This window comes from Zonotrichia leucophrys, chromosome 7 (assembly GCF_028769735.1).
Source record: "Zonotrichia leucophrys gambelii isolate GWCS_2022_RI chromosome 7, RI_Zleu_2.0, whole genome shotgun sequence".
NCBI classification, from domain to species: Eukaryota; Metazoa; Chordata; class Aves; order Passeriformes; family Passerellidae; genus Zonotrichia; species Zonotrichia leucophrys.
The window spans coordinates 25,984,399-26,012,050 of record NC_088177.1 but is presented as its reverse complement, the minus strand read 5'-3'; the positions used below and the strand labels follow the sequence as shown (position 1 = coordinate 26,012,050).

General features: G+C 37.1%; 1 protein-coding gene across 1 annotated transcript in view; it reads left to right on the top strand.

Moving 5' to 3' along the window:
* The window catches only part of MYO3B (myosin IIIB), a 212,183-nt gene that overhangs the window by 41,814 nt on the left and 142,717 nt on the right, over nucleotides 1–27,652 (top strand). The window contains exon 9 of the mRNA XM_064718250.1: nucleotides 6,635–6,780. Coding sequence (XP_064574320.1) covers nucleotides 6,635–6,780 — 146 coding nt within the window. The remainder of the gene's footprint in view (nucleotides 1–6,634; nucleotides 6,781–27,652) is intronic.

The following is a 27,652-nucleotide window of genomic DNA, read 5'->3' as shown; positions in this document are numbered from 1 at the left end:
TGTTCCAGTACCTCACCACCTTCACAGTAAATAATTTTTCCCTTATATCTAATCTAAACCTACTCTCTCACAGGTTGAATCCATTCCCTCTTAATCTGTCACTATATGCTCTTGTAAAAAGTCCCTCTCCATCTTTCCTTTCATGTTTTTAATTAACTCTAAACAGGTACAGTGATACATTCCAATGAAGCAATTTAGTATAGTCTCATCTTGTCATATTTCAGCCTATTCTGTTTGTCAGCCCTTTGCTTACATCAAGAGATTCAAGGTCAATTTGCTAAAATTAGCTTTTTGCATATGCACATTTTCACTATACTTTTAATTGCCACCTTAGCAAGGAGTTTTGTGCATGCTGATTTATAATGAACTGTAGGAATCCACCACTTAGTATAAATAGGATATAGATCTCAAGAATGGATATACCCTTACTTTTCTGCCTGAAAGCCATTTGAAAACAGTTTTACAGTGGAAAAGTATGCTTATGTTGTGATAAATAATCTTACATCTTCTCTAATAAGGAAACTTTTGAAAATATCTTAATATCTTCTGTGGAAGTATAATAACAATTCTCATACACCTAATGATAAGAGATAGATTATTAAATTAGCTCTTATTACAGTTTTTCAGTTTTATAGTCTTTTTACCTTGTAAATTACACTACATGAGATAATATAGAAAGCATAATTTAAAAACAAAACCCCCTAACAACTGTCCTCAGAGTAAAACTTTACTGATAGAAACAAATCTGCTGCTGCTGTTATAGAACTTATATAGAATCTGGCATCATGATTAATCAACAGTGAAATATTTTAAAATTCCACACATTTAAGGGGTAAAAATAATAAATGCTATAAATAAATGTTAAAGTTGAAGGTAACTAGCATTAAATAATTTGCCACATAGGTGATACTATATTAAGCCTAGTGTGAAAGGAACTTCCCTCTTGACATACATTATGAAATTCCATCCTGGTTTTTGGGAGATTAAGGTGCTGGGGCACTGCAGTGTACTGGCAATTATTTTTAGGAAATACTAGCTGTCCTCTCGAAATGCAGCACTGCATCTGAGTGCAGAGCTGTGCTTCGTGTGGAACCAGGCATAGGCATGCCAGAGAGGAACTGCAGAAGTGTAAGTGTGGGAAGGCATCAGGGCAAGAGTGGGAACAGTAGCTCTAAATAGATAGGGTAAGACTGCACGGATGAACTGAGGGACATAGAAATGAAGTGATTTGCTTAAGAACTTACAGCAGGTCAGTGGCAGAATGTGGGATAGAATTAAGTCTCTAAATGGCTGCACATGGTTGAAATGCCTGTGACTCTGAGATGCCATCTTCTGAGAATGACTTTAAAATGATTTTAAAATAGATTTCTTTTTCTGAATAAAGATTTTCATTTCTTCAAAGAAATGAAGGAAATTGCCTTTACTCTCCTGGTTTTTCCCCTGCTTTCTTTTCTGCGACTCTCAAACTGAAGCTGCTGTAGTAAGGAGTTATACTGAAGTTGCTTGAAGTCCATAATGAAAGCAGTGGATTTAGAAGTCTGAAATGGAATACAGAGGTTTCAAACTTTAAAGGACATTACATACAGCACCAGCAAGCTCTCCCTCATAAGCAGGGTCTAGCAGAATGCATCCCCTCCTCCTTTGCCTCCAGGAGAGCTGACCTCCACCTGGGCTAGCATGGAAGTGAAAAAAAAGTACATGGCAGCTGGAGGAAACCTCAGGGAACATTGCCTGTAGCATTGATGGCATAGCTGTAGTGTTGTGAAGGGCTGTGGAGGAGTTGCTTCTATTTTGTTTTAACAGCAATGGAGGGGTTGTAAAGCTTTCATGTAGGGTGTTTAATGATTTAAAAGACAAATCAAAACAACAAGCCCAAAACATCACAGAAAATCAGTTCAACAGCACGTGGGTCTGCACTGAGTTGCCCTACATGAAATATGTTTACTTAAGAGGGTGGAGGAGGAGGAGCTCTTAGTTTTTGCTTTCTGTGTGAAAAGACCATTTGAAAATCTGTGTGAGGTGTGTGTGTAGTCAGGAGTACATCTCTAGATCAGAAGCAACATGTGCCAGTTGTATTATTATGAGTAGTATTGGGTTTGTGATGGTCTCATGGTGTAAAGGCAAGATTTCTGTGCTTGAAAGCCTGTTTTTCCTTACTATATCATTTGGTCCAATAAAAGGTATTACGTTTCCCTACAAATAGCTTGTTGCCAGAGCAGTCTAATGGTCTCAAGAATATTTCCCTTGGGTGAGTTAAAAATAAAAATTGATTACTCACAGTTGGTAAAATTTGACTGCTTGACATATAATTAATTTACAATAAATCAATATTAATTGTGATAATAATATAATACTTATAAGACTTGTTTTAAATGTTATTTACTACTTATTTTGGAAAAATTTATAACAATGAAATAATTTTTGGATATACTATGGAAACATTTGTATAATAGCACAAAATAAGGAACAGAAATCCAAATAAGAAAATGCAGGAATATGGAACCCATTTAAATCACAAAATTGCTTTTTATTCAATATACAAATATGCTTGAAAAGTGGGAGGGAAAGAGGCAGTGATGGAGAGATAGAGATAAGTGTCACCTTGGTTTGTCTAATTCAGTATCCCCCGGTGCTGCTATGTGCTATCATGAAAGGCTGTTTTGGTTTTGGTACATAGGAATTAGAAGAATATTTAATATTCTATTTCCAATGTAAACAAGTGAAGTTGGGTTGTGGAGTGTCAGATGGAGCCCCGAAGTTCAGTGGGTTGATTTCCCTTGACTGGCGCAGCTGGCAGCCTTGTTTTCCCTGCAGCACGGGTGACAGCTTAGTGCCCCGTTCGTGTTCCCTGCGCGGCGCTTCTCGGCAGCGCTCGCAGCCCCTGAGCTGCTTGTCCGGCTCTGCCGGCTGAGGCAGCCCCGCCTCGCGCAGCTGCGGCGCTGCCGGCTCCGGGCTCCTTCCCGCGGGCCGGCAGCGCTGACTGTGCAGCGCTCCGCTCCAGGTGCGCATCTGCACTGCTCTTGTTAGCCTGGGCTTGCAGCTCTGCTTTGTATTTACTGAGGCAAAGTGAAAGTAAGTTCACTTCTAATAATTCTGGGTAAACTTAAAAGGGTTTGATGTATTTTGCTTCACCTAAACATGTGTATAGTGTAGCTTCCTCTCTCTGTGCAAGTCAGTATGAGCACTGTCCAAATAATAGGTAGTTCTCTGTATTAACTGTTTCCCTTCTTCTGATTCCACCTTTGATCTGCTGCTGCACTTGCTGAAGTTCAGAGAAATATTTATATTGATTTCAGAACAGGCAGAATTATATTCTTGAATATAAAATTTTCTTGTCAAGATATAAGTCATCTTGTGTGTCTCTGAATTTTTGTGTTTCTGTACAACTTATAAATCACACAGAATGCCTAGGCACTGACTTCTCTAAATTCCCTCCACTTAGTGTGACTGATTAGTTTATGTATGATTTTTCCAGACCTGTGAATTCCCTATCCCCTCATTCTGTACCAGTGTGACCCTCAGCACAATTAATGTTGACAACCACTTTCTGTTTCTCTGTCTGGTGTTTGAATACTTTTCAACCTACAGCAGTATGAGTGAGCATGAAATCGTGATGAAATTACAACTAAAACAAAAGATGACAGCCTGTCTCCTTAGCAACCCAGGCCACTGTGTGCATGCAGCCAGCCCATGCTGAAGTGAAAGACTTGGTGTTTATTCCTGCGTCGTTTTCTAGCAAATCTCAAGATTAGCTGCATCACCCCCTGAGGCTTTGCCATGAACATAATGTTTGCAGCAAAGCAAACTTTGTCTTCTGTTTCACTTTTAAGCAGGGGAGGATTTTGCTGGATATCAAATTGGTAAAAATGTGCTGTCTTTGCACAAGGAAAGAAAGGGAGAAGCATGTTCTCCCTTTCAGAGAGTTTCAGATCATGTCTTCTGGGCTCTCTGTCTTCATACCCCACTGGGCAGAGCAGGCCTCAGCAGTGCTGAGTAGTACTCTCAGCTCCAAAACTCCAATCAAAAGTAGAGATGTTTAAAAAAAAAAAGAAATGGCTCTGAGTTCCTGATAGAGACAGGAATATAAAGAAAGATAAGTCAATAGCCCCTTTTGGATTTGTCTCTTAGAGATTTTTGCTCTGCAGGGAGTAGCATTGGTTTTCTAGGCAATACAGGACTGGGGCATTCCTGAGGACTTGGCTGGCTTGTAAACTGTGACTTAAAGAACACTCTCTCCTTCATATTGCAAGAGAGTGTGCTCTACTGCACTCTCTTGCCAGAACATTAAGCAAACTGCTGATGCACACCTTTCATCAAGGAAAAAACTGAAAATTTTGATTTGTGTTTTAAAAATTGAAATTGGTTGCATCTGCATTTCTGCAAGGGGTACATAAATTGGCAAGATTCTAATAATAAGTTCCACAGAAATTGAATACTCATTTCCAACTGAAGTGATTGTTACATGCATGTACATTCTGCATGCTGGATGAAGACAGTAGTTAATTTGTATCTTTTCTGTGAGGCTAATCTCACCATTGTCAAGCTAATGGTCTAAAACATACTGGTTCGTATGGTCCACTGGCTGAAGGTCTTTTATAAAAGAATATATATTAAGGGGAATATTTTTTCTAAAATAATCACCATAGCCTCTATAATAGAATGGAGGAGAATCTAATGGTGTCCAATTCCTCTGGGTTAGAATGGCAGTATTTTGCCATAGTGTCATTATACTGCCATGTACTGGAGGTGTATTGGTTAGGTGTGGAGCAGAAGACACAAAGATGTGTTATACAGTCCTTTCTCTTTGGTAGGTAATACACTGTGAAGATGTATTACTAGGACTTATTAGTGTAGTTTGTCAAACCTTGTAAGACCAAGATATACAGCAAAGTTTGTCATGGTGCTGTAGTTAGAAGCAATTGTGATGTTCTTGTAAGAAAAGATCATGATATCTTTGAATGTGGGAGACCAGCTATGTGTGTGGCATTGCTGATGAAGAGAAGGGAGATGGAGAAATGATCTTTGTGTGACAATTTTGAAAAACCAGATTAACTAACAAAGCTTTGCCTCTTCAAGTTGAAGGAAAAAATCTTGGAATCCTATTTTGTGGTCGTGACTTTCATTTTTCCCCTTTCTCTGGAATAGTAACTGAAAAAATTGAGGAGAAGAAGTTATCTTAACACTTGTCAAAACATTGATAAAAAATTTGGAAGCGTCTTCGTTTTCCTTGGCTGATTTGCCCTAGGCAAAGAAAAGGAATTAACTGATGTGAAACTTTAATGCCAACCTCCTCCACCCCCAAACACTTCAGTATTATTTGAACTGTGTTCAACACCCCAATTTCTATTCTGATATAATAAATGATGAGTGCCCTACAGTGGGGTCATGAGTCCCAAATAAGAGACAGAATTTCTATGGGCATGTTGGATAGAATCACTACCAGGGTCAGGAATGCTGTTGTTAAGTGCAGTTTATGGAGAAAGTAACTTAGAGCTTAAGATGGAATCAGCAGCTTCTCCAGGAAAGGTTTTCTTATAACAGGTGACTCTGCCAGCAGCTATTCCCGTTGCTGACTTGCATGTTGCAATCTGTGCAAAGTGTTGTTCTAAGCTGGAGCCCTAATACAGGAATGGAGAAGTAATACAGAAGTTGAAAAGTATAAAATCTCTTCTAGAACATAGGTACAGCCACCCTAGGACATGTTATTTTTATCTTAAGTACAAATTATTAAAGATACTTTATAAACTTCCATGGTTTTTCTCATAGCTTTTACTAGCAATATGCCAGGATCCAACAAATTATTTTAAAGTAATTGTTTAATTGATGAGATTTGGGAAGACAAACTTGAGACACAATTCCAAATTATAATAAAATTATGATTTTATTGCAGTGAAGCTGCAATTTTTGTGTCATCCCTTTGTAAAGATAAGGGCTGAATTTAAACTTTGATTTGAATCTGGCATTTAGATTCAGCTGACATGAATAGTTAGTGTATTAGAATGTGATCAGTGAGTTGGCCAGAAGTGTGCATTAAGTCTGTGATGTAAAACAGTTCTGATATCCAAGGAGAGATTCCTGCTTGCTTCCATTTTTCTTAGACAAGGTACATGGTTTTCTACCTAAGATTTTTTTAAACTACTCAAATGCAGTAGTGCAAAACAAAACAGAAAACAAACAACAACAAAAAAGGGCAGAAATTTCTGATGGAATATCCTTATCTAAAAACCAGCAGTGCAAATCAGTCTATCCTCATGAATGGTCATGGAAGTTAATAAGAATAACAGCAATAAGGTTCTCTGCTATTATAATAGGTCCCTGTAAGTCATTCTTTCAAAAAAGAATTTGTTATTGATGTTCTTTGTATAGATATTTGAAGCATCCCATGGAGCTTAATGTATTTTTTTAAAAAAAGAAAGAGATTGTTTTTAAAGAAAACAAACGAAAGAGAAGTTCTAATTTGCTGTTACCTTTTTGTGATGATTCTTTTGTCTGGTATATACAGGCAAAAATGATATGGATTTGATAGCTGCATGGCATTTTAGACTTGACTCAAAAAAGTACTTTCATGCTATATTGGATGACAGGAGTTACAAATGAGATTAAAGCGTTGGTTTCTCTGCTTCTCCTCTGATAGGTCATTGCTTGTGAGCAGCAGTATGACTACTCATATGATGCTCGGTGTGACGTGTGGTCCTTGGGAATAACAGCTATTGAGCTGGGGGATGGAGACCCTCCTTTATTTGACATGCATCCGGTGAAAACCCTTTTTAAAATTCCAAGGTATGGCACTAGATGGCTCTCTTCACTCACTAGTTTGTTCAAAGGCAGTCTACTCAAACGAGAACTATTTGGCAAATGTTTGTGCTTAAAATCCTAAGAATCTCTTCTGCAAAAAGACAATAAAAATCTGTAATGTTAAAGATTTTTTTTTTCAGTCTGTCTTCTACAATAATTTTTATTTAGAACTCCTTGAAATGATAAAGATTTATTTATTTTATTTTAATCTTAGAATAAAAAATCATATCATATCCAGGTACCTTCCTTCCAACAGAACTTTTCTTACCTACTGCTGATGAAAATGTTTATTTCAAATGGAGAAGCCAACATTTGTTTATTTAACATTATTTGTTAAAGAATTATTTCAAATATTATTCCTTAGCCTTGGGCTTGTTTTACTGTAAAAGAAAAACATACAATTTTGACAGTACTATGAAGCAATCTGGCAGCAAACTGTAGTCATAATTTATTTTTTCATTTACCTGAGGATGTTAAAATTTGAAGATTTAGTTTGTCATCCATGGACAATCCAATATGAATTATATTAGATTAGATATGAAAAGGGATATAAATTCCTTTCTATATATAGTCATGTAAATTAGCTGTATTATTTCATACTGTCTATATTTGATTTCATTTGTTTTCACTTCACTGAGTCTTCTTGAATAAGTGAGATTGACAGTGTGAACTAGAGTTTAGCAACAGAACAGTTGTAATAATAGAGGAAATATAGAAATTGTCCATCATTGATTAGGCTGGCATGTACTAGTGTTTTCCACATTTTGGCTAATGAAGAATCACCACTGACTTAACAGTTTAAAACCTTCAGCAATACAAGTATTTGACCTTTTGTTATCTACACAGTTATCATAGGCTTTTAAAATTTCATCTGATTGCAATTTGCATTTCTGATTAAGTCTATTTATATGCAGATGCAGTTGTGCTGAGTTCTGGCTCATACAGTTATCTCCTTCTCCCCAGCTCAGACATGAACTACCACCACTCTCCAAAATTATTTATACTGAAGCAGCAGTTGATCTTCTTGCCTTTTCATGAGTGTAAAATGTATCTGGGCAGTTAAGGCAAGGAAGGCTTCAGATTACTAAAACAATATTCAAAATTTTTATCAGTGCTCAAAACAGTTTAAGAGGGCAGAAGTGATACCAAAAGTAAGAGCAAGCAATAGGAAGATACAAAAAAGAGAGCATGTGGAGTCTTTGATTTCTGTCTACAGATTACCTATTTCTCTATGTGCTGTTGCATCTCTGTGTGACATAGCAAAACAAAAGTGAATTATCGATCTGATTAATCAAATAATGTGTATATTTACCAAATAGACTATTATAAGTTTTTAAGTTGAGATATTTTCCTCTGCTGTGCATTATATGAGCTTTAGCCTTGCTGCTTCTAACTATACATTCTTATTAGATGATGTGAACTGTGATGAGTGCTGGATGGCATAAGAAATGTCTGTGTGTGTTTCTGTAGACTACTTCCATTCTCAAATGGTCAAGTTTCTATGTCAGTTTAGTCATTTAGTTTCACTTTTTTTCTAGTGAGAGGCAATTGTGCTTTTAGCCTTGGCATTGAATTTCAACATAGTGAGCAGCAGAGCTAGACCTTAGTCTGAAATGAGTATAATTTAAATCAATGAGTCTTTCAACTTTATGGGATTTGAATCAACCATTAGATGAATAGTTTTGTACTGGCAGTCAGAGCAGTTGGATACCCTCAAAATCTTTGGAGATATCTTCTTGTGTAGAACTCAAGTCAAGGACTTCTGTTAAACTGAACTGCTTCCAGGTTCATGCTCCATTATGTAATTTGGACCAGGCATTGTGGGAAGAGGAGGTGTCTTATGCCCATTTAAATTCAGATTTTCTATCATTGGGTCAAGCTACATAAAATATAATTGGGGACTGAATTTATCTCAACAAAGTATTTCTAGAGGAAAGTGAACCCTCAGAAATCACCAAGTACTTAAACTTGGGCTTAAGAAAGAAGGTGATCCCACTGTGCTGCACTTCCCTCAAAGCCTGACTAGTGTTTCACAACAGGAGATGCTGCATGCTAAGTGTTTTTGAAAACATAATGGTTTTTTTAAGGTATTGAAGTATTAGCTTTATTCTTTTGATAATATGGCCTGAGCTGTGAACCAGATGTTTAAGCAACTTCCCATGGTTAAACTTTTCTTGTCCTACAAAATTTGTCTGCAGCAAATATCCGATAGCAAAAGTGGAGTGAAAAAGAAAATGCTAGTTAATTTTTACATCAGATGTTTCGTTAGACTCTGGACCTTATTTCTATGTATATTATGTAGGTTTAGATGAGCAGGGGGTACAAGTTCCTGGATTAATGCCAATAAGAAAACCTCTTTCATTCATGAACATTTTGTTGTATGAAGGTGCAGTATCTTAGAAACAGTTGTGATGGCACATGCATGGGACTTTTCTTAAAACTAATGAGAAGGAGACATTATCTTAGAGCAAATGTTAAGGTTCTGTTTTGCAGTAATGCACATATTCTCTCCCATCAAAATGGATTCTTGGATCTAACTAATAAATCTCCTGAAAAGGGACCTCCAGTGCCTGGAGATAAGAGATAAATCATACTGCGAGGACACTGAACCATGAAATTATTCTGTTAACATGTCATCTGCCTAGAATATATTTTCAAATCTCCAACAGAAGGGTCTAAATTATGAAAGGAAGGTGGCCTAGCAAAGTTGGTAATTTGGGAGTTGATACTTTTAACCTCTTCCATCTGCTGTCACTACTTAGGTGTGTCGCTTTTGGCAAAAATATTACAAAATGAAAGATTCTCAAATACCATTACACCTAAGCTTTTTAAAGTAAAATAGGTCCATAAATTCTTCAAACTATGTTATCTTGTGAGAAATGTTACATTATCTCAGTACTATCTCTTAGGGTGTCATGACAAATCACTGGCAATTAATTGAAATTTTGAAAAGTAATGGCTATAAAAAATCGTGTGGCAAAGAGGAGATAAAAATGGTATATTGTAGTCTGGAAAGAGTGGATGGGGGTGTATGTACTAGTGTAAAGTGAGGATTTCAGATAATGTTGCAAAGATCCTGCTTTTCAGGATTTGTCTCTGTATAGAAAGTCTTTTTATAGGGACATGGTAAAGAGAAATTTTTCTAGGCTACACTGACAGCTGACACTAACAGGAATTAACCCAAATTCTTCACTCATGTCTATCACTCAAGTGTTCTTCTGAGAGCAGTGGAAGGCACCTGTTTTAAAATTGATTGGCGATAAAAAATGGCTATTTGATTTTCTAACTCACAAAATCTAAGAATTAAGTGAAATTTCATTTAAAATTATTATGCTTCATTAATTCATGTTAAATAGCCAGGAGTGGAATGGAATTGAGCTTGTGAAGAGTCATTGAATGGTGCAGTTTTTAACTTGTGTTGTACTGTGTTGAGACTTATAGCTCTTGGGAGTACTTATCAGTTTGAATTTACTGATGCTTGACTGCTTCAGCAGCTGACTTGCATCCAGCAGGATCAAACCTCCTCCTACCTCATTGCAACTTCAGCTTCATGGTAGTTTGTACATAGGCAGTATCTTTGTACTTTCTGTGCCGCCATACACTCACCTTTTATGTTGGTAAATAAAATCCAAAGAAATTCTTCAAGAGTACTCAGTTACTGTCAGTTTTAAGGTATGATCATGTCAAGAGAATAGACAATAGAATGTAACTTCAGTAGATAGAGTGACTGTGGTACAGCCCATTGCACCTTCACCTTGCTCTGGTGTATACCTGTGAGGCATCTGGTGTACTGCAGGTAGTTTCATCCATCTGAACAGCCAAGATCCATTGTGGGGACATTTGAAATACTAACATTTTCTAACACAGCCTTTCATATTGCAGCCTCTTATATTCCAACTTTTCTGTAATTTTGCCATCTGCACTGGTATTGACATGATCCTGATATATCATGTAGCATACACTTTTATTGCTGTTGCTTGGAGTGGTAAAGAAACACAAGCGTGCGTTGTAGGACAATATAGTTGAGAGTTGGTTGTTTTTGTAAAACAAAATCCAAAAGAATTAATAGAATTGCAGTTACTTAATATGAAGTGTTTAAAGTAATTAAATGAATATGCTGAAAATAGTCTTATGGTAAATAATTTGACATCAGGAATAGAAGTTTCAGAGCATAATGTTGTTTATTTCTGAATAGGAATGTGCAGTTGCAGCAATGTGACTAATCTGCTTCAGAAAATCAGATTCTGCCTATGGTTATAGGTAGGGCATCCTGATGTTTGTAAAGGCTGTGTTTAATTGTCTGAGGAATAAGCTGCCTTTGAAACACTATTTTATTATCTGATACACTGGACCCCCATTATTTTGTGATTGTAGTTTTATAGAAAATTCCAAATAATTAAAATGTAAGGTGGCATGTTACGTTTAGTGAGGAGAACTAAATGTCCTTGGGATTCTCCTTAGCTGGGATATGAATAGCAAAGCCGTTCAAGAATAGTGTATCTCTAGGTGAAAAAAAGGGATGGGTCTGTGACTAGACATTGGAAAGACCACTACTAATTCTTCAGGAGGCTACAGACTTCTCATACAATCTCAACCCAGTGAAATATGTCTAGATTTTCAAAATTATTTAAGTCCTCAAATGTGTTGTTGGCTAGCTAGTGGAATTTCCAATAAGCTTTTTGTGTTTTATTTCTGTTACAATGCTTTAAATCTCCATTCTGCATTTATTTTTTTTTCCAAAGAGTTCAGGATCACTGGTTTCACAGCAAGTGAAGCATTGATATGTTTTTGAAAATGTCAGAAAGTCTGTGTGCTTGGCTGTATTTTCTTCCATAGAATCACAGAATGGTTGAGGTTGGAAGGGATGTCTGGAGGTCATTTTGTCCAGCTGTCCTGCTCAACCTGAGTTATCTGTAGCAGATTGCCCAGGACAGTATCCATACAGCTTTGGGTATCTGCAAGGATGGAGACTCAACAACTTGTCTGGGCAACCTGTGCGAGTTCTCAGTCACTCTTACAGTGAAGAAATGTTTCCTGATGTTCAGGTTGAACCTTCTGTTTTTCAGCGTGTGCACATCAACTCTTGTGCTGTCACTGGGCACCACTGAAATGAGCCTGGCTCGGTTTTCTTTACTCTCTCCCTTCATGAATTTCTATATCGATAATACCCTTTTTGAGCTTTCTCTTTTCTGTGCTAAACCATCCTGCCTGTCTCAACCTCTCCTCCTGTGAGAGGTGCCCCAGTCCCCAGATCAGTCTCAGTGACTGCTGCTGGACTCTCTCCAGTAGCTTTGTGCCTCTGCTGCTGGAGGCCAGAGCTGCACAGTGCTCTGCACGTGGCCTCAGCAGGGCTGGCAGCAAGGCAGGGTCCCCTGTCTGAGCCCACTGCCCACCCCCTCCTAAGGCAGCCCAGGGCTCCAGCAGCCTTTGTTACCACGAGGGCACAGAACTGGCTCATGTTCACCCCAGTGCCCACTGGAACCCCCAGTTCCTGTGGTGCAAGGCTGCTTTTCTGGTGATCAGCCCCCAGAAAATACTGCTGCAGGGCTCTGCACAGCTTCTGCTGAACTTCTGAGGCTCCTGTTTGCTGTATCTCCAGCCTGCTGAGGTTCCTTCCCTTTGGATGGCAGCACAACCCTGTGGTGTATCAGCCATTCCTCACAGGTGGAACATGCAAACTTGCTGAGGGTGCACTGTCTCATCATTAATAAGGTGTTGAATGGGACTGGACCATTTTTACCCCTGCAGTACCCCTCTAGTGGGGGATGTAGGTGTGTGGATGTTTCTGTGATTTGGCAGTACATGTGTTAAGTCGACAGGGAAACAGTTTTGGGCTAAGAGGAGAAGATATTTTACTTTTGTTACTGTCACTGTCTCAGAGTATGCAGTGCCAAAAGACTTCAGGGCAAGAGCTCTGCCCTTATAAGGATGTACAGGACTTACTCATTACTAATTCATTCCTAACAGGTATATGAATTGATAAAACGTCAAATGCATCCTTGGGTTTAAATATCAGATTCAAATAGATTTGTGCCAGGGTTTAACAGAGTAATGACTACATTGTAGTACTTTTACCTTCGTTATATCATCTTTATTTAAGAAGCAGAGAGCAATTTCTAAGACTGTTCCAAGTGTGCATTTATAACTGGGCTTTTAAGTCTGGCAGTAGATCCAGAAATTGAAGTGTATGCAGTTAGCAGCTATATCATAGCAAAATGGGGTCTGTTTTCCATTTATCTTATGACATTTTAATATATTTGAGAAAGTGGTAGAATATTATAAGTATTTTTATATATTACATAAGACAGTAGGGAATTAGCCCTAAAATTAAATCATCTTGGTCCAATTTCCCTCCTTTCCTTCCTTTAACTGTCCAGTTATCACATAACTTATCTACAACTGCCTGTTTCTCATTGATTTTGTCTTTCTCTTCCTTTTTGTAAGTCATTTACAGATAGAATTTGATTTTGCAAGTGCACTCTTTGTTCATATATATTCATACCTAATTTCAGCAAGTAATTGTAATTTGTGCTCTGTGCCTTGCTGTTGAATAGTCTGTTGTAAGCATTTACTGTTTTAGCTATTAAGGAGGACTTTGCCTGCACAGTCTGTTTCTGATTTTTGATTCGTTAAGAGTCTCTCCTCCAACTGGCTTTCTCATGAATAGAAGGGTACTGTTTTATAGGTATGTTCTTTGGTGCTTATTTAAAAGAGACTCTCACCAAATGTTTCCTGCCAGTATAGTTGTTCTAGAACACAGAGGAGCTAAAATGTACGCAGCTGAAATGAGTTCATCAGGAAACTTGAATAATTGTGAAAATAAATGTGCTCAGCTCTCAACCATTTTCTGAGCAAGTAAAAAATAATCACTTCTGATGCCCTGTGTTACTCTCCATGTTGCACTCAACTGCCTCTAAACCCTCTCGGTAGAAACTGAGATGCCTGACAGATGTTTTTAGTGACTCCATATGCAGTTAATTTTGTGCATTAAATGCACATAAACTGTTTTAGTCATCCAGTTTCTAAAGTAAATTATTACTTTTCAAAATCCATTGCATAAGTAATAACAGACTGCTAAGATACTGTGAATGCCATTTTGTTTTGCTCTAGTGGAAAATTTCTTGCTGACAAGGTCAAGCCTTGCAGTCTGAGAGCAATCATGTGATGAAAGGCACATCCAGCAGGAGGAGAGGTGGGAGATGGACATCTACTGTTGTCTCCTTCAGAAGTGAGGATTTGAAATATGTTTCAGTCAGATTTAGGGGATAGAGCTGACCTAGCCAATCTTGCTTTTATTATTGTAGACTAAAATTATGTTTGTTTTAGTGTGCTTTGAAAACTGCTCCCTGTTTCTCGACAGGACGACAGTAGTTAACAGCATTGTCTGTAGTTGTCTTTTGGCAGTAATACTGTCAGTGTAATCCTTACACAGAGCATATACTGATTTTTAAGGAGATTCATGCTGTGGTGCACAGTGAAGTGGAGGTTGCAATGGAAAAGATGTAGCATGGCTGCTTTTTATTTCTAGTGCAGCAAAAGACTTGTGCTCTGCATTTAAAATGGGTTTGAAGATTGTGAGAAAATCTCACAATTGCTACAACCAATTTTCCACTATTTACCCCAGGGTATAGCTTCCTTTGAGGTAGATAGCTCACATGTAATATTGCATTGCCCTGAGACATTTAATCTTCAGGTATTTTTTTATGATTGATTGATATACATTGTTATAGAGATAGATTTCTTAGGATAAAAATAATTAAGATAGTCTAGGAGTCAAGTTGCTCAGCAAACAACTAGGTAGCTATATTTTCAACATATAAGCCTACATTGTTACCATAGGTTGCTGAGAGGCTGCTGATACTTAATAGATAAGGTTTAGATAGATTACCTGCAGTACTAAACAATTTACTGGGTACAGAAAATGGGCTTCAAATACAGTCTAGAAATGAAACATCACAATTATTTGAGGTACTCTGTAACCTTGGAAACAATTGGGAGCAGTGACATCAGCAACAATTATGTGCTATTTTGTCTTCAGTTTATCACCAAGGTAACCAGAGCAGGTTTCCCTGCTTGAAATTTTAAGAATGTCATGGTCTGGTATTAAGCGAACATTCATGAAGCAGACTACTTAGGGTCTGTTAAAATTGCACTCTGCTTCCATTTAAAAATGATCCTTCAGGATTTAAATTGTGTAAACTCCTGTGGGTTTTTGGGGTTTTTTCCTTTTTCACCCCCATTTTTTCCTATGAAACAGCTGCAGGCAAAGAAAGCCTTCGTTACTGTGCTAAATTCTCTAAATACTGGAAAGAAGGAAAATTTATTTCCTTATTGATTCCTTTTTGTGGCCCCCAAATACCAAGTATTGCAACTGCATACAAAGGCTGCAAATAGCACGATGTTATTTTTGGGCATAGGATTTACCCACAGTGGAGGACAAATGATGTTCCCACACTGAATTTCTTTGAGGGGAGCTCTGCATTAAAGTCGAGTTTCACAAGAGACTTGTATTCAGTGCTGCCAGAGGAAAATACTGGATGAGTGAGACTTCCCGACTATCAAACATCCACAGTCTGCCTACCTTACCTTGTGGTTGTGCCACATGATAACCATCTTCATGCTTAGTCCAGAGAGGTGTTTGGTTTTTTGCAGTGGATTTGGAAAAGGTGATGTTTGAATCAAAATTTTGTTGCATGGTAGAAAACCTGTACTCCCGTTTTTAATTGCTTTCTGATTGGAACGTTCTGTGGTGTCAGAACTGTAATGCTGACTGGCAGCTTACTCAGACCATACAGTCTCTTGTGTGTGTGACTAAATTTTAGTGAGAGGTATTTATAGGAAATGGTGATAAAGCTTATCTGTCAGTCATGGAGGAAAAAGAGGAGACAGCATAAAAGTTGCTTTTTTTTTGAAGTTTGGACCAGTGTCTTGGTTGAAAGTCATATCAAAGCTATAAATTTTCAGTCATAAAATTTTAATATTTTGCCTGCGATGTCTTATCTTGTCAAACATCTTTTTTTTTTGCATGTGTCTTTATCCCTAGATTGCTGCCCATGCAAAACACAGTCTTGTGTTCTGTGGAGTTATTGTGCATTTAACAGGTGTTTTTCCAGAGCCCTTGGTGTACAGGCAACTTCTTGTACTTGTGCCTTGGAAATACAAGTTAGAATTTAACATTTGAAGGAAAGATATAAAATTCTGTTCTGGTTTGTAGTGCAGTCCTTAAGAAGTGCAACTTCATTACATGCCATTAGCCTTGTGGGGTTCCAAAATAAGCTTTATATTGGAGTTCAGTAGCCCACATCATTTATAATGAATTGAGCCAAGTAAATTAAATTAGATTTTTGCATGAACAAAAGATAATCTCTTCACATAGTTTGGTATTGCAGTGTGAATAAGGCACCTTGTACATTTTGCAGTTCCAGAGACTTTCATGGGATGTAGTTGAAAAACAGATACCTTTCTCTATTCAAAATAGAATATTGATGTTCATTTTTATAAAGGAATTATTCACTGGCTGATAGAAGCAGAAGAACGAGAAAGTGAACTTTTTAGGTACTAGCCATGTTCTGGCAAGATTGTAGTTATCCTTAGGATCATAATGAATATGTGTTGTTTATTTTTTTTGTAATAAAAAGTGACCAAATGCCTATGTGCTTTGCTCTCTAAAGTAGTTTTCAGAAATATGCAATAAAAAGCAATTACACTATTTGCAAACGTATTTGATGAAAAGGAGCTGGGCTTTGAAAGGTATTGATTTGCTTGTTGCAGTTATCAGTTTGATTAATGTTAAGATTTTATGCAGTATATTTAATAATTACTCAAGGTTAGTGCAGTAATAATGCACTACACATATCTGCACATTTACTATTAACAATTGGTGGCTTATATTTCTTTCCTATCAGAGATATAGTCATAAGTTAGAACTCATAAAATTTTTAAAGAAATATTTATTGGAGTAGGTATTGGTCATAAATCTTTATAACTCCAGTGTTCAGGGAGAAATAATTATTTAGTGGGTTTATTTCATGATCATGAAATGCCGTTTAGATTTCTGTTGTACTGCAGCTTCTCCCAAGAGTTCCTACAGGAGGTGCATGTTTCCACAACTGTCATGAGGCCAAGGAAAAATGCCCTGGCAAGACTCTAGGTAGTGCATTCTCTGCAGAGAGGCCACATTTTACATGTGAACAAACTGGAATGTAGTCAGATTAAATGACTTTGCAATGCTAGGTTCACAAATGTTACAGTGCTGTTGGAAGAAATAGCAAGCAGGGAATGGAGAAAGGAAATAGAAGAGGAGGAAAATGGTAAATAATGATGAAGGCCCTGTGCAATGGCCTGTAAGTTGGTTCTGTGCTAAGGTTCAGTATTTATATATGGTTAAATGTGATCTTGGGAGGGTAGGGATACAAAGCAATGGCCATGTTCAAGGGCTGGGTTTCAAAGTGGTGACATCCATGATAACGAAGGAGTCCCTACTGAAAATTGACTGAAAATGAATTTGAAGTGTGAAGATCTGAGAAAATAAAGCCTTGAGAAACCTGAGCTGAACTCATAAATGGTCCTGCTGTGAGCAGGAGGATGGAATGGAGACCTTCTGAGGTCCTTTTCAGCCTGTGTTAGTCTGTACTGTGGGGAAAAATGTTCACTTCATCCATATAGGGGCTTTAGGAGGAATTTAAGTAGTAAACAGGGTAGTTTACTTACTTAGCCAGTCTGAATAAACAATTACTGGACTAATTTGTCTAGCATTGTTAGTAACCCTTAAAAATCTGCATTGAAAGCATACAGATATAAAAGGTATAAAAGGTTTGAAGACTGAAAAAACCCTGGTAAAACTTATCAAAACCAAGTGAATTTTCCAAGGCACATGTAATTTTTCTTACAGAGGTCTATATTTGTTTTATTGAAAAAGTGTCAGCATTTTTATAGTGCATCCAAAAAAAATTTAGAGGTAATTTGAGCATGGCCCTGCTTATCTCTAAGATATAAGATCTCTAAGATACAAAGTAGATATCTAAGATCTTGAAGACTGGCATTTTAATCTACTTGGCAAATGAATGTTGAGATCCCATGAATAAGAGCTGTATTTACAAAAACAAAATCGAGAGGTATGTCTGTGAGAACAGAGGAAGCAACAAAGCAATGCTCGTGCTCTGGGAAAGGGAGCGCTCACTTTTCTTTCTGTGCAAACCCTTTCTTCAGTAGCTTGGATGGTGACAGGGGAAAGGAACATTTCTCCTTTTGAATGAGTTGGTATCTCTGCTTTGACATCCAGCACCACAGTCTCTGAGAGCGTTAGGAAAAAAATGGTAGTAACATCTTTCATCTTTCTACTTGGCTGACTGAAGGGATTGACTTTATGCAGTTTAGTTTGGTTAAATTAGCTAAAATGTGACTGCTAATTTTCTTCATTCTCAGTATAGTTTTATCAGATTCCCTCTTATCAGACTGTTCACATATTAGTACAAGTGCTGGATAAAGATGTTTTGAATTACAATAAGGTAGATTCATTGGGCAAGCTGATGATCCATGTTCTGTTGCCAGCTTCCAAACGCATCAGATTTTAGAGCAGGCAGCATCTGCTTGAGCTGTCTGGGGACACAAAAAGAACAGAAAAAGTCTTAAATTGCAACAAAACCAGAGATCTGCGTTTATGAAAGTATAATTTTCTTCTTTGTTTAGCCATTCTATGTGTTATTTAAAATTGAGTGCTCATGTCATGTTAAAAAGTATGTAATCACCATAGTTACTTGTAATTAATTACTGAGAGGAAGTTCAGGAAGGAAGGAAGGAAGAATTGTGTTCCATCTTATACCCTCTATTTTTATTGTAGATGTATTTTTACTTCTCTGTCCTAGTTTTGCCTTTGGGGATTTTAATTTGTCTTTATCATCTTTTTTGTCTCTCATTTCTACTTCTCTTTCTACTTCTTCTCACTTTCTTAGTGCTTTGATATTTTTCCCAATCTTGGCATTGTCTTTTTCCTTTTGCCAAGGAGCTGCTTCCCATCTTCAAAATGTTCCCTTGTCCTATGTCTGTCATTTACCATTGCTTCTTTCAATTCTTCATTCTCTGAATTTTTAAACTTATCCAGGAGATACTTCTTTTCAAAGCTTACCATAGAATATTCACCATGAGGTGAGGATTAAATCTTGCATTAAAAGAAAAAAATTCCCCCTCTTGATCTTCATGTATTCCATGATGTTTTAATAGATCTTCTCTGTAGCTGTTTTTTGGTTTCTTCTTGCATCACTAATTGCTTTGCTCCACATTACATCCATTATTATCAGCTCTTACCTTCCATGTGGTTTAGCTACCTTTATCCTTTTCTAGATTCCCCAGCTTACATGAGTCAATATTTTTTCCCCAAACTATTTTCCATGGCCTGTCCAACTGTTTCAAGAAACACATGAGATTTACATTAGCATCTTTACAGGTTTATTGGGATGAGTCTCACTGTATTATTGTCATTTAGTTCTGCCTAAGAGAGGGTTTATTTGAATTGCAGTCATGGGACCTTTTTGGTAATGAATAATTTTTTCATGTTTCTTGTACACTATGTTTATTAGTCTTCACCCTAGATATAATATACAGGTATTCCTAAGCCATACAGGTTAGGGGTTTTTTTAACAGACAAAAATTCAACTATTTTAGAATAAAGCTTATTGGATGGAATAGCAGAGGGAACAAATACATTTCATTCCACACACAGTCTTCTTGCTCAAAAGACATATTACCTTAAATGATAATTCCTTTTTTAAAAAAATGGTACTCTTACACATCTTGCACATTTCTTTAGGTTCCAGCATTTATTCGGTTTATTGCTTCAGAATATTTAAAATGATTCTCCTAATGGCCCATTGGAAATGTGCCACCTTGAACTAATGTGTTCCTTCTGCAAGTGCTTATTTCTGAACTAGACTGGCAGAGCTATCAGAACAATACCAGTTCATACAATACTAAGCTGAAAAACGTAATAAATTTTGAGTCATAGCATACAAAGATGCTTAATTCCTTAGAAAGTGCAGGGTTCAAGAGCTTGCTTTTGCTGAGTGTAGTGATTGAATGGCATGTTCAGTACCAGTCACATAATCATGTGGTAATAAACTTCTTTTGTGGGGTTACTGTTAGGTTTATTTGTACTTCTGTAGAGCCTCAACTAAGAAAATGCTCACCTTTGTGAAATGGAAGGAGAAGGTGTCTTCCTCTTTGAAAAAAGAGGCACCATGGCATGACAGGGCCTTTGCTCTGCTTTGCCCTCCTGGGCAGCGGGAGATCTCAGCAGGAGATCGCTGGTACACTGTGGTACACTGTTCCATGGCAGACTCCAAATGGTCTAGTTCTTCCCTTGGCAATCTTCCTATGCTTGAAAGAAACAGTTTGTAGCATCCCTCTGTGTCTTTCTTGAGCCAGCTTTCAGCTTTCCAAGAGTGGATCTGCTTCACTGGGCAGGGCTGTCAGGCAGGTGTCCCACTCAGTCCACTGGCTAATGTACAGTGGGAGTGTGAAATGCACACAATTCAGGAATCGTCCTTAAATTTATCTGTGCGATTTTCACTTTCAGATGTAAGAAGGTGTTTAGCTTCTCCATAAATTTCTACAAATATGCTGTGTAATTGCAGTATTTTAATATTCCAGCTACAGAAGTGTAGTGTCTAGACACCACCATATGTATTTCAGTCAGGCACAGAAGTATTGCTATTTTCATTTCTTTGGCAACTGACATTCTACTGCTTTGCAAATTCACAGAGCAACAATTTTAATAGAAAAGCAAAATACTACATTGCACTAAAGATGAGAACTGGTTATAAATAAAAATTGTTACTATTACTTCCCCTGTTTCAATTGCTCTTAATTTGCTTGTGCCTCTTTAACTCTCTGAAACTTCTGTGAATAAATGAGATAACAAAGTACAATTATAAGTCAATTATGCTGAATTTTTGCTTGGAAGCTTGACCACTGGAATGCAAAGCTGTATGTTTTCCCCTCCATCCAAAAATATTTCTGAAATGAAACACTTGTTTCTGTCTCAGTGAAGCCAGAAACTGAAACTGGAAACTGAAGAATAAATGACAGAAATAAATGATGTCTTGTCAGGTTCTGAAAAAGGCTAATGAAACCTTGCAGATGCCAAATCTGACTGAAACCAGTGGCCTGTGAATTGCAATGTTCAGGGGAAAAAGTCAAAGATAATCCAGATGTTTCCAAGCAGAACACTTGGCAATACTTTTTCATCTATTTCTTTCTGTTTGTATGGACTGAAAAAATTACGTAACTGAGATTTGGTTTGATACATTTTCTGAAGGTCATTATTTGACCTTCAAGATAATTTAGAGTGCTTAGTACATTTTTCTGTCTGTACTCATTACTTTAAAGGTGGTGTTTATCAGATACATAGCATTTTGAATCACAGATTGTTCCTGTGATGGAGGTTTCTTAGAAAGCCTCTTTTGACAGCCTGTTTTTAGTCTTCTTGAGGCACCTCTCTTTTGGCAATACATAAAGTGAATCTTGACAGTCAAAAGGAGAGTGTGCATAATTCTGGAACTGACTACCTTTTACCGTTTATTTTTGCTCATTATTTTTCTGCCTATTATAAGCAGAACTATTATAAGCAGGAGAGTTGTGAATAAATCTTGATTTAAATGTGCTTTAAAGAGCTAGTTGATATTTTGTTCATTGGTGGGTTTGAATTTGTTTTGCAGCTGAGCCCATATTTCATTGTTAATCTGCTAAGTCACCTACTTAGTGGCAGCAAAATTAATAGTCATATAAAAACATAAGCTAAAAGAAGCAAATGTGTATCTATGTGTTATAGATTACATAGGCATCATTCTCTTCTGAGAGAGGGAAAACAGTTATCCAGTCTGGTTTTTACTAGAAAAAGTGCATTACTACTACCCTTGACCTTTCCAGGTAATTAGAATCCTGCAGTCTATTTAACTTTCTATTCAATATAAATTCCTCATATGCTGTTGGATTGAGTCCAGATTTCTGTAACTGTGTATAGCCTATGGAAAATTCCAGTGAAGGGGAAATATCAGATAACTCTGTTTCTGTAATTAAAAGATAGTAAAATACTTAAGCAAGAAGAATATTTTTGTTTCAGTAATGAGGCAGCAGTGTCATGTGTTCTACTTGGTTTTAACCAATTCTTTTCCCTCAATAGATTTTGGTCTTGGTTTAAAGCAGCACAGCCTTGCTAGAATTAAGGTGCTGACACATTATTTGAATAGATATATGGCTTTGATGATTCTAGAAGAGAGGTTGTTGAAGTGCAAGTTAACACTTTTGTATTAGATATTTACAGAAGAAAAGGAGTCCTCAGAGAAAAGGGAGAGGGAGAGTGAGAAAGAAGATGACACTGTTTAGAAGTGACTCAGTTGCTGGTGAAAAGGTGTCTGGAGAGCAAACTCAGCAGGAGCATACTCCTTCTTCCCCCTTTCCTCCAAACTTCCCCTAGGTAGTAGTACTGCATCTTTCCTTTTCACAGAACAAAGATCATTTTCCCAGTGTTCCCTAGGGGCTCCAGGAAAGGGACATTACTGGAGGACTTTCCAGTCTAGTAAGGACCTCTAATTGCTGTCTGTTATTGGTTGCTCAAGCTGGCAGTGATGAAATAAAAAACAGAAATCTGAGGGCAGTAAAAAGGGACTTCAGGGCCTTGAGACAATTGATTGAAGGATCAGGAGTACAGATAGTGATTTTGTGAATCCTTCCAGTAGCAAGGAATAATATTGGTAAGAATAGGCAGATCCATCAGCTCAGTGCATGGCTCTGAGACTGGTTTAATTGGAAAAATTGTGAGTTTGTTGACCATGGGATGATCTGTTCAACACCTGGTCTACTATCACCTGAGGGGAATATGCCTCTCTCAAAGGGGAAAAAAGAGCTCTAGCAGAGGAGCTAGCAAGGGCTCATTGACTGAACTTCAGCTTGAGAGAGGGAAAAGGAAAATACCAGTGAGGAGTAATGGAACGGTGGGCCCAAACTTGGGAAAATGAATAATCATAAGATCCCTCAATCTGCTTCATGAGACATTGGCTACAAAGTGCAGCACTGAAATGTTTCTAGACTGCTGCACTTTGGATCCCCCTAGACTACTCAATTGGCAGACAATTGCATTGGGCCTGGAGCTATTTTTCCACAGTCCCATGCTTCTGATATAGTTTCCAGTTTTGTTGTAAATCCTGTGTTCTTTCTGATCTCCTGGTCTCTTGAGCCAATTGCTGCTGTAGTTCCCAGCCATGGAGGCTCCATGTAGCAGCATTCATATTTGTGATATCTTTCCGCTAAAAAAGCAACCTAAATCAACTTCAAAGGCCTGCCTCTATATACAGGGATTATTTTGTACTGATTCTCCACTTTTCCAAGTTTCTACAGTTTCTATCTTAACTTCACAGAGCTGATAACAGTACACTGCTTCCTGCTGTGTGGGCTTTGGTGAAATATATTAATGGAAGTCAGTTGAACTTCAGTGGACTTTAGTAGGAGACAGATGAATAGGAGAGTGTTTAGGGCCTGAAATTTTCTTTCAGATCAGTGAACACCTATTATTAATTTGAATGGGCCACAAACCAAGTGTATCAGGAAATCTTCTGAGCTCTTTTGAGAATTACCTGGTTAGTTTTGGAGGATTACACAAGGTGGAGAGTCCTGCTCTGGAGTGGCAGGACTTTAAACTTGTAGGAGAATTTATTTAGTATTAATTATTGTCAATTATTCATGTATTTTAATAAAATAATCCTTTTTCTTTTGTAAGGAAATCTTATTCGCTTAGTGTTTTGAAATATGCCCAAAGAGTGTATTTTTATGTAAAAACTAGCTGCGTATAAACCTAGGAAACTGTCAACAGAACTGGAGTCTCTTCAGCTGGCTAGAAGAATAGTTCAGCTTATGGGGGGTGGTGATTGTCAGAGCCTGTACGTGGTGACAGCTGTTGGTTGTTCATCTGCTAATTTCTCATTAGAAACAATGTGATGTGTTGATCAGTTGCAGTTTGGTAGTTGGGGGCACTGTTGTGATTTCTGTTGGTAAAATTTATGAATATGTTTACTGAAGTACTTTAAAAAATAGTAGATGTGTTTTTAAAATTTTATCATAAATGGAAATATTTCTTTTTTCTCATTATCAACAAATATCTATTGTCCATGATCTATAATTAGGTTCACAGTTTAACCTGTAAAGGATCAGTGGTACTCACTGGACTGCATCATTTGCCTTACTGTGGTAAAATGACCAATTTTGCCTCACCAGCTGTGACTTTGGAGGCAGTGACTTTGGAGGCAGTTTGAATGATGGGAACACATAAAGCTGTGTAGATTAAAATATTTCCAGCATACAGCTGTGTGTGTATCGGTCAGAATTCAGCAGCAGCTCTTGCTTGATAAGCTTGCTAATGTCTTGTCTTTAGAAGGAGCATTGTTCCCCTGTATGGGTGTCCTGTACAGTCTCAACCCTGCTTTCTTTGCTGAAGCAAAACTCTCGGTGAAAAACAGCATTAGTGAGACTGTGGCAAGCACTGAATACAAGGATAGAAAAACTACTCACAAGGGCAGTGCATTAGAGTAAGGAAATAGAGCATGTAGTTCTGTGACTAATTAGGAATTATAGAAAGAACTAAAGGAAAAAAGACAAAGTTGGGAAATAAATGGTTGATTACTCATCTTGCATCAAAAGAGGGCATTTTCAAAAGACAAACCCAATTATAGCTGCTTTTCCCAATAATATTCCTATCTACGTCTCACAATTTCCATCAAATATGATAGAAAATAAGACTGTATTGTGCTTCAGCTTGTGGCAAAAATGATTGAAAGATTGCATGCAGAGTGTTCTAATTTTACATTAAAAAACTAGATTAAGTTATGTCAGCAAATTAATGAGAGGTAGGTTTTTAGTTCTTCTATGAATGTGTTTTGAGTGCTGCAGAAATAGTCAGGTGTTATTGAAATGCAATGATGTTGGCTGGTGCAAGTACACAAAAGCCACGGAACTCCAAATAATGGAATTAACACAGTCTGGAATCCAAAATGGCCCTAGTTTGATCCTTGAGCTGAAGTGGTCAGGTAAATGTTGTTTCTCTGTGGTTTAGCATCTGATGATGCAAATGAGTTGTTTTACCTTTCTCTTTAATGAAATATGACTCAGGATATGAATTAGAGGTATCGTAATGGATTATTAATTTCAAACTGCAGAAGACCGGGTGTGCTTATGGAAAAAGTTTAGAGTTACCTTTGCATTTCTGCCTTTTCCTATTACCCTAGAACTTAGAGTCTTTACTGCAGAAGTGCCCCTCTGGAGGTGCCATGGTGTTTTCTGGGATCACCATGAAACATTTTCTAGTGTCTTAGGCAAAGTGAAGGTAGGAAGCTGATGCTCTTGTGCCTCCTTCTGGAAGTCATTTATTCACATGATGCCAGAAAAGAATGGACTGATTTTTCACTTTGTAGTTAATGTTTTTCACCAAAGGAAACCAATGTAATTTACAGATGCTAATGAATTAAGGTTCTGACTTTGTTTATCAGCTTCATTTTGCAGACAGTTTACCTGAAGCATCAAATTTTAGTTGTCTAAGTACAGAGTTGAATGGTTTTGCTACAAAAGCACTAAGAATAACATAGTATCTTCTATCAACAAATACAAAAGTATCAAGATAACATACTTCCTTCCTTGGTTGTGTTGATTTGGGTCAGCCAAAGAGAGTAGCTATCAGTGAGAGCTTAGTAGCTCAGTAATTCTTAGATAAAAAATGTTGTGTATGGTTTAAAAATGGCCTTCTCCATTAATCATTAACCTGCAAATGAAAAACTGAATTTCCTGAATGACATGTCCTCTGCTGATCTGTTCTTCCATGATGAAATTCCACCTGTTTCCATCATAACATCTGCAACTAATGTAAAGTATCTCTGCATCTTTTTTCAGAAAGTTCCTTGGGAGATTGTTAACAAAGCCTCCAAACCCATATGCTTTTTTGTCAGCACCATTGTTACCATCTGGAAAACCTTTTGGAACATTGTGAATAGAAAAGGCAAAACTGCATATTTCATTAATAGTAATTGAGCTCTTGAAAAAGCAAATTACTTCACAATGAAATTCAGAACTTCCCTGTAAATATTCAGTAGACAGTGCTAGTATAATTCTAAAAGGAAATACACTGTACTTCACTTCACAGCATAATAGAAGCTGGTTGTTCATCAGAATCCAGAATGTCTGATAGAGTACCACTCCTTTAATGTGAGGACTGAAACATACACTAACCCCAGCTGGCTGTTTCTTAAAGCTGTTTGCAGTGGTCACAAATGTGGGATGTCTGTATGTCTGGGCTGATAACCATTTTTATTATAGACAAAAATGTTTTTAAAGTTTGCCTTTCTTTGATATAGGATTTTTTTCTTAGAAGTACACCTAGAAATAGTCTTCTTTTTTTTTTTTTTTCTACTTGTAAAAAAGTCAGATTCTGTCAGATGTGCATAAACATATGAGCCTGGTAAAGGGGAGGCAACCATGAAGTGTTAATGTCATTGAAAATAACCAATCATATCTTTTTTTCTTTAATAACAAACTTGCTAAGTAATACACATCTCAGACATTCTGGATTTCTTTATTTCATGAAGAAAATTCCTTTAGTGTTCTGAAGCAAAAAAGAAAGGTAATAAGATAGTAATTTCAGCAAACTTGTCATGTTGCAGTGCAATTTTTTGGCTGAATTTGTTTTGAAAAAATGGAGATGAACAAAATGGTCCATCTATTACAAAGCCACAGCAATTTGTTTGAACAAATTTGCTTGCATTTTTTAGAGTAATTGTTCAATGGAACTAATTTTTCAACGAATATGCATGAAAAACTCCTGACTATTGAGCAAATCAGCACTAATTTAGGTAGCTTATGCTGTTTTCATTTTTGTTTTGTGAGATGTTTCCAAGCAATGTTATTCTGTGGAATGTGGCCACAGTAGAAATGAAGTGATTTGTTATATAATCTACAGTATTATTGTGTTTATGTTGTAGAAGAAGTCTTACTGTGATTGTTTTTCCCTGACAGTTCAGTAATATGTGACCCTCAAATGCAGCAAAAGATAGATTATTAAGGTTTCAAAGACCTCTGTAAGTTTAATCTTAAAGTGTTCAATTAGGCTTCAGTATTAACAAAATTTAAGGTGCTGAGGAAACCTCTGGAGGATAACATGGTAGAATATAATATATGATTTTATGAACAATTCTTGCTGTAAGTTGGTCTTCCTAAATTTGAGCCTCTTAAAATTTGCTTCACTCAATGTGACCTGTAGGTCTTGCTTTGTATGTTTATGTAATTAAATTGTAAGAGTAAAAGTCAGGAAGGAAAGGAATTTTATGTCAACTACCATGGAATGTATTAGAGTCGAAAAATTATTTTTACAAAGGCTCTCTTACTATTTAATATAAAAATACTGTCTGCTAGATGTCAGTTTAAAAATAGCATCTATTTTAACAGTTCTGGAGTTTACAGTGTCATCCAAACTGAATACAGATTGAAACCCGACTGAAAATCCTACAGCTCATTGTTATCCATACTTTAAAAGTTTTGATCAGAATAAGTGATCTTGGGCAAAGGGTTAAAGTAGTTTGATGTCTAGGTTAATATTGCATTTTCAGTCAGGCTGAATTGAAAGGGACAGGTTGGGAAGTGCATTGTGAGCTGTACTGACTACCAGCTTCAAAGGTATTGACATAAAAGGAGAAGGACAAGAAAAGAGAGCTGCCAGTGAATAAGCAACAGCACGATAAAACCAACATGCATCTCAAGGCATCACATAGACAATTTAACTGCTACTTTCTCAAGTATCATTTTCTCCCTGCTGGAACCAGGAGCATCT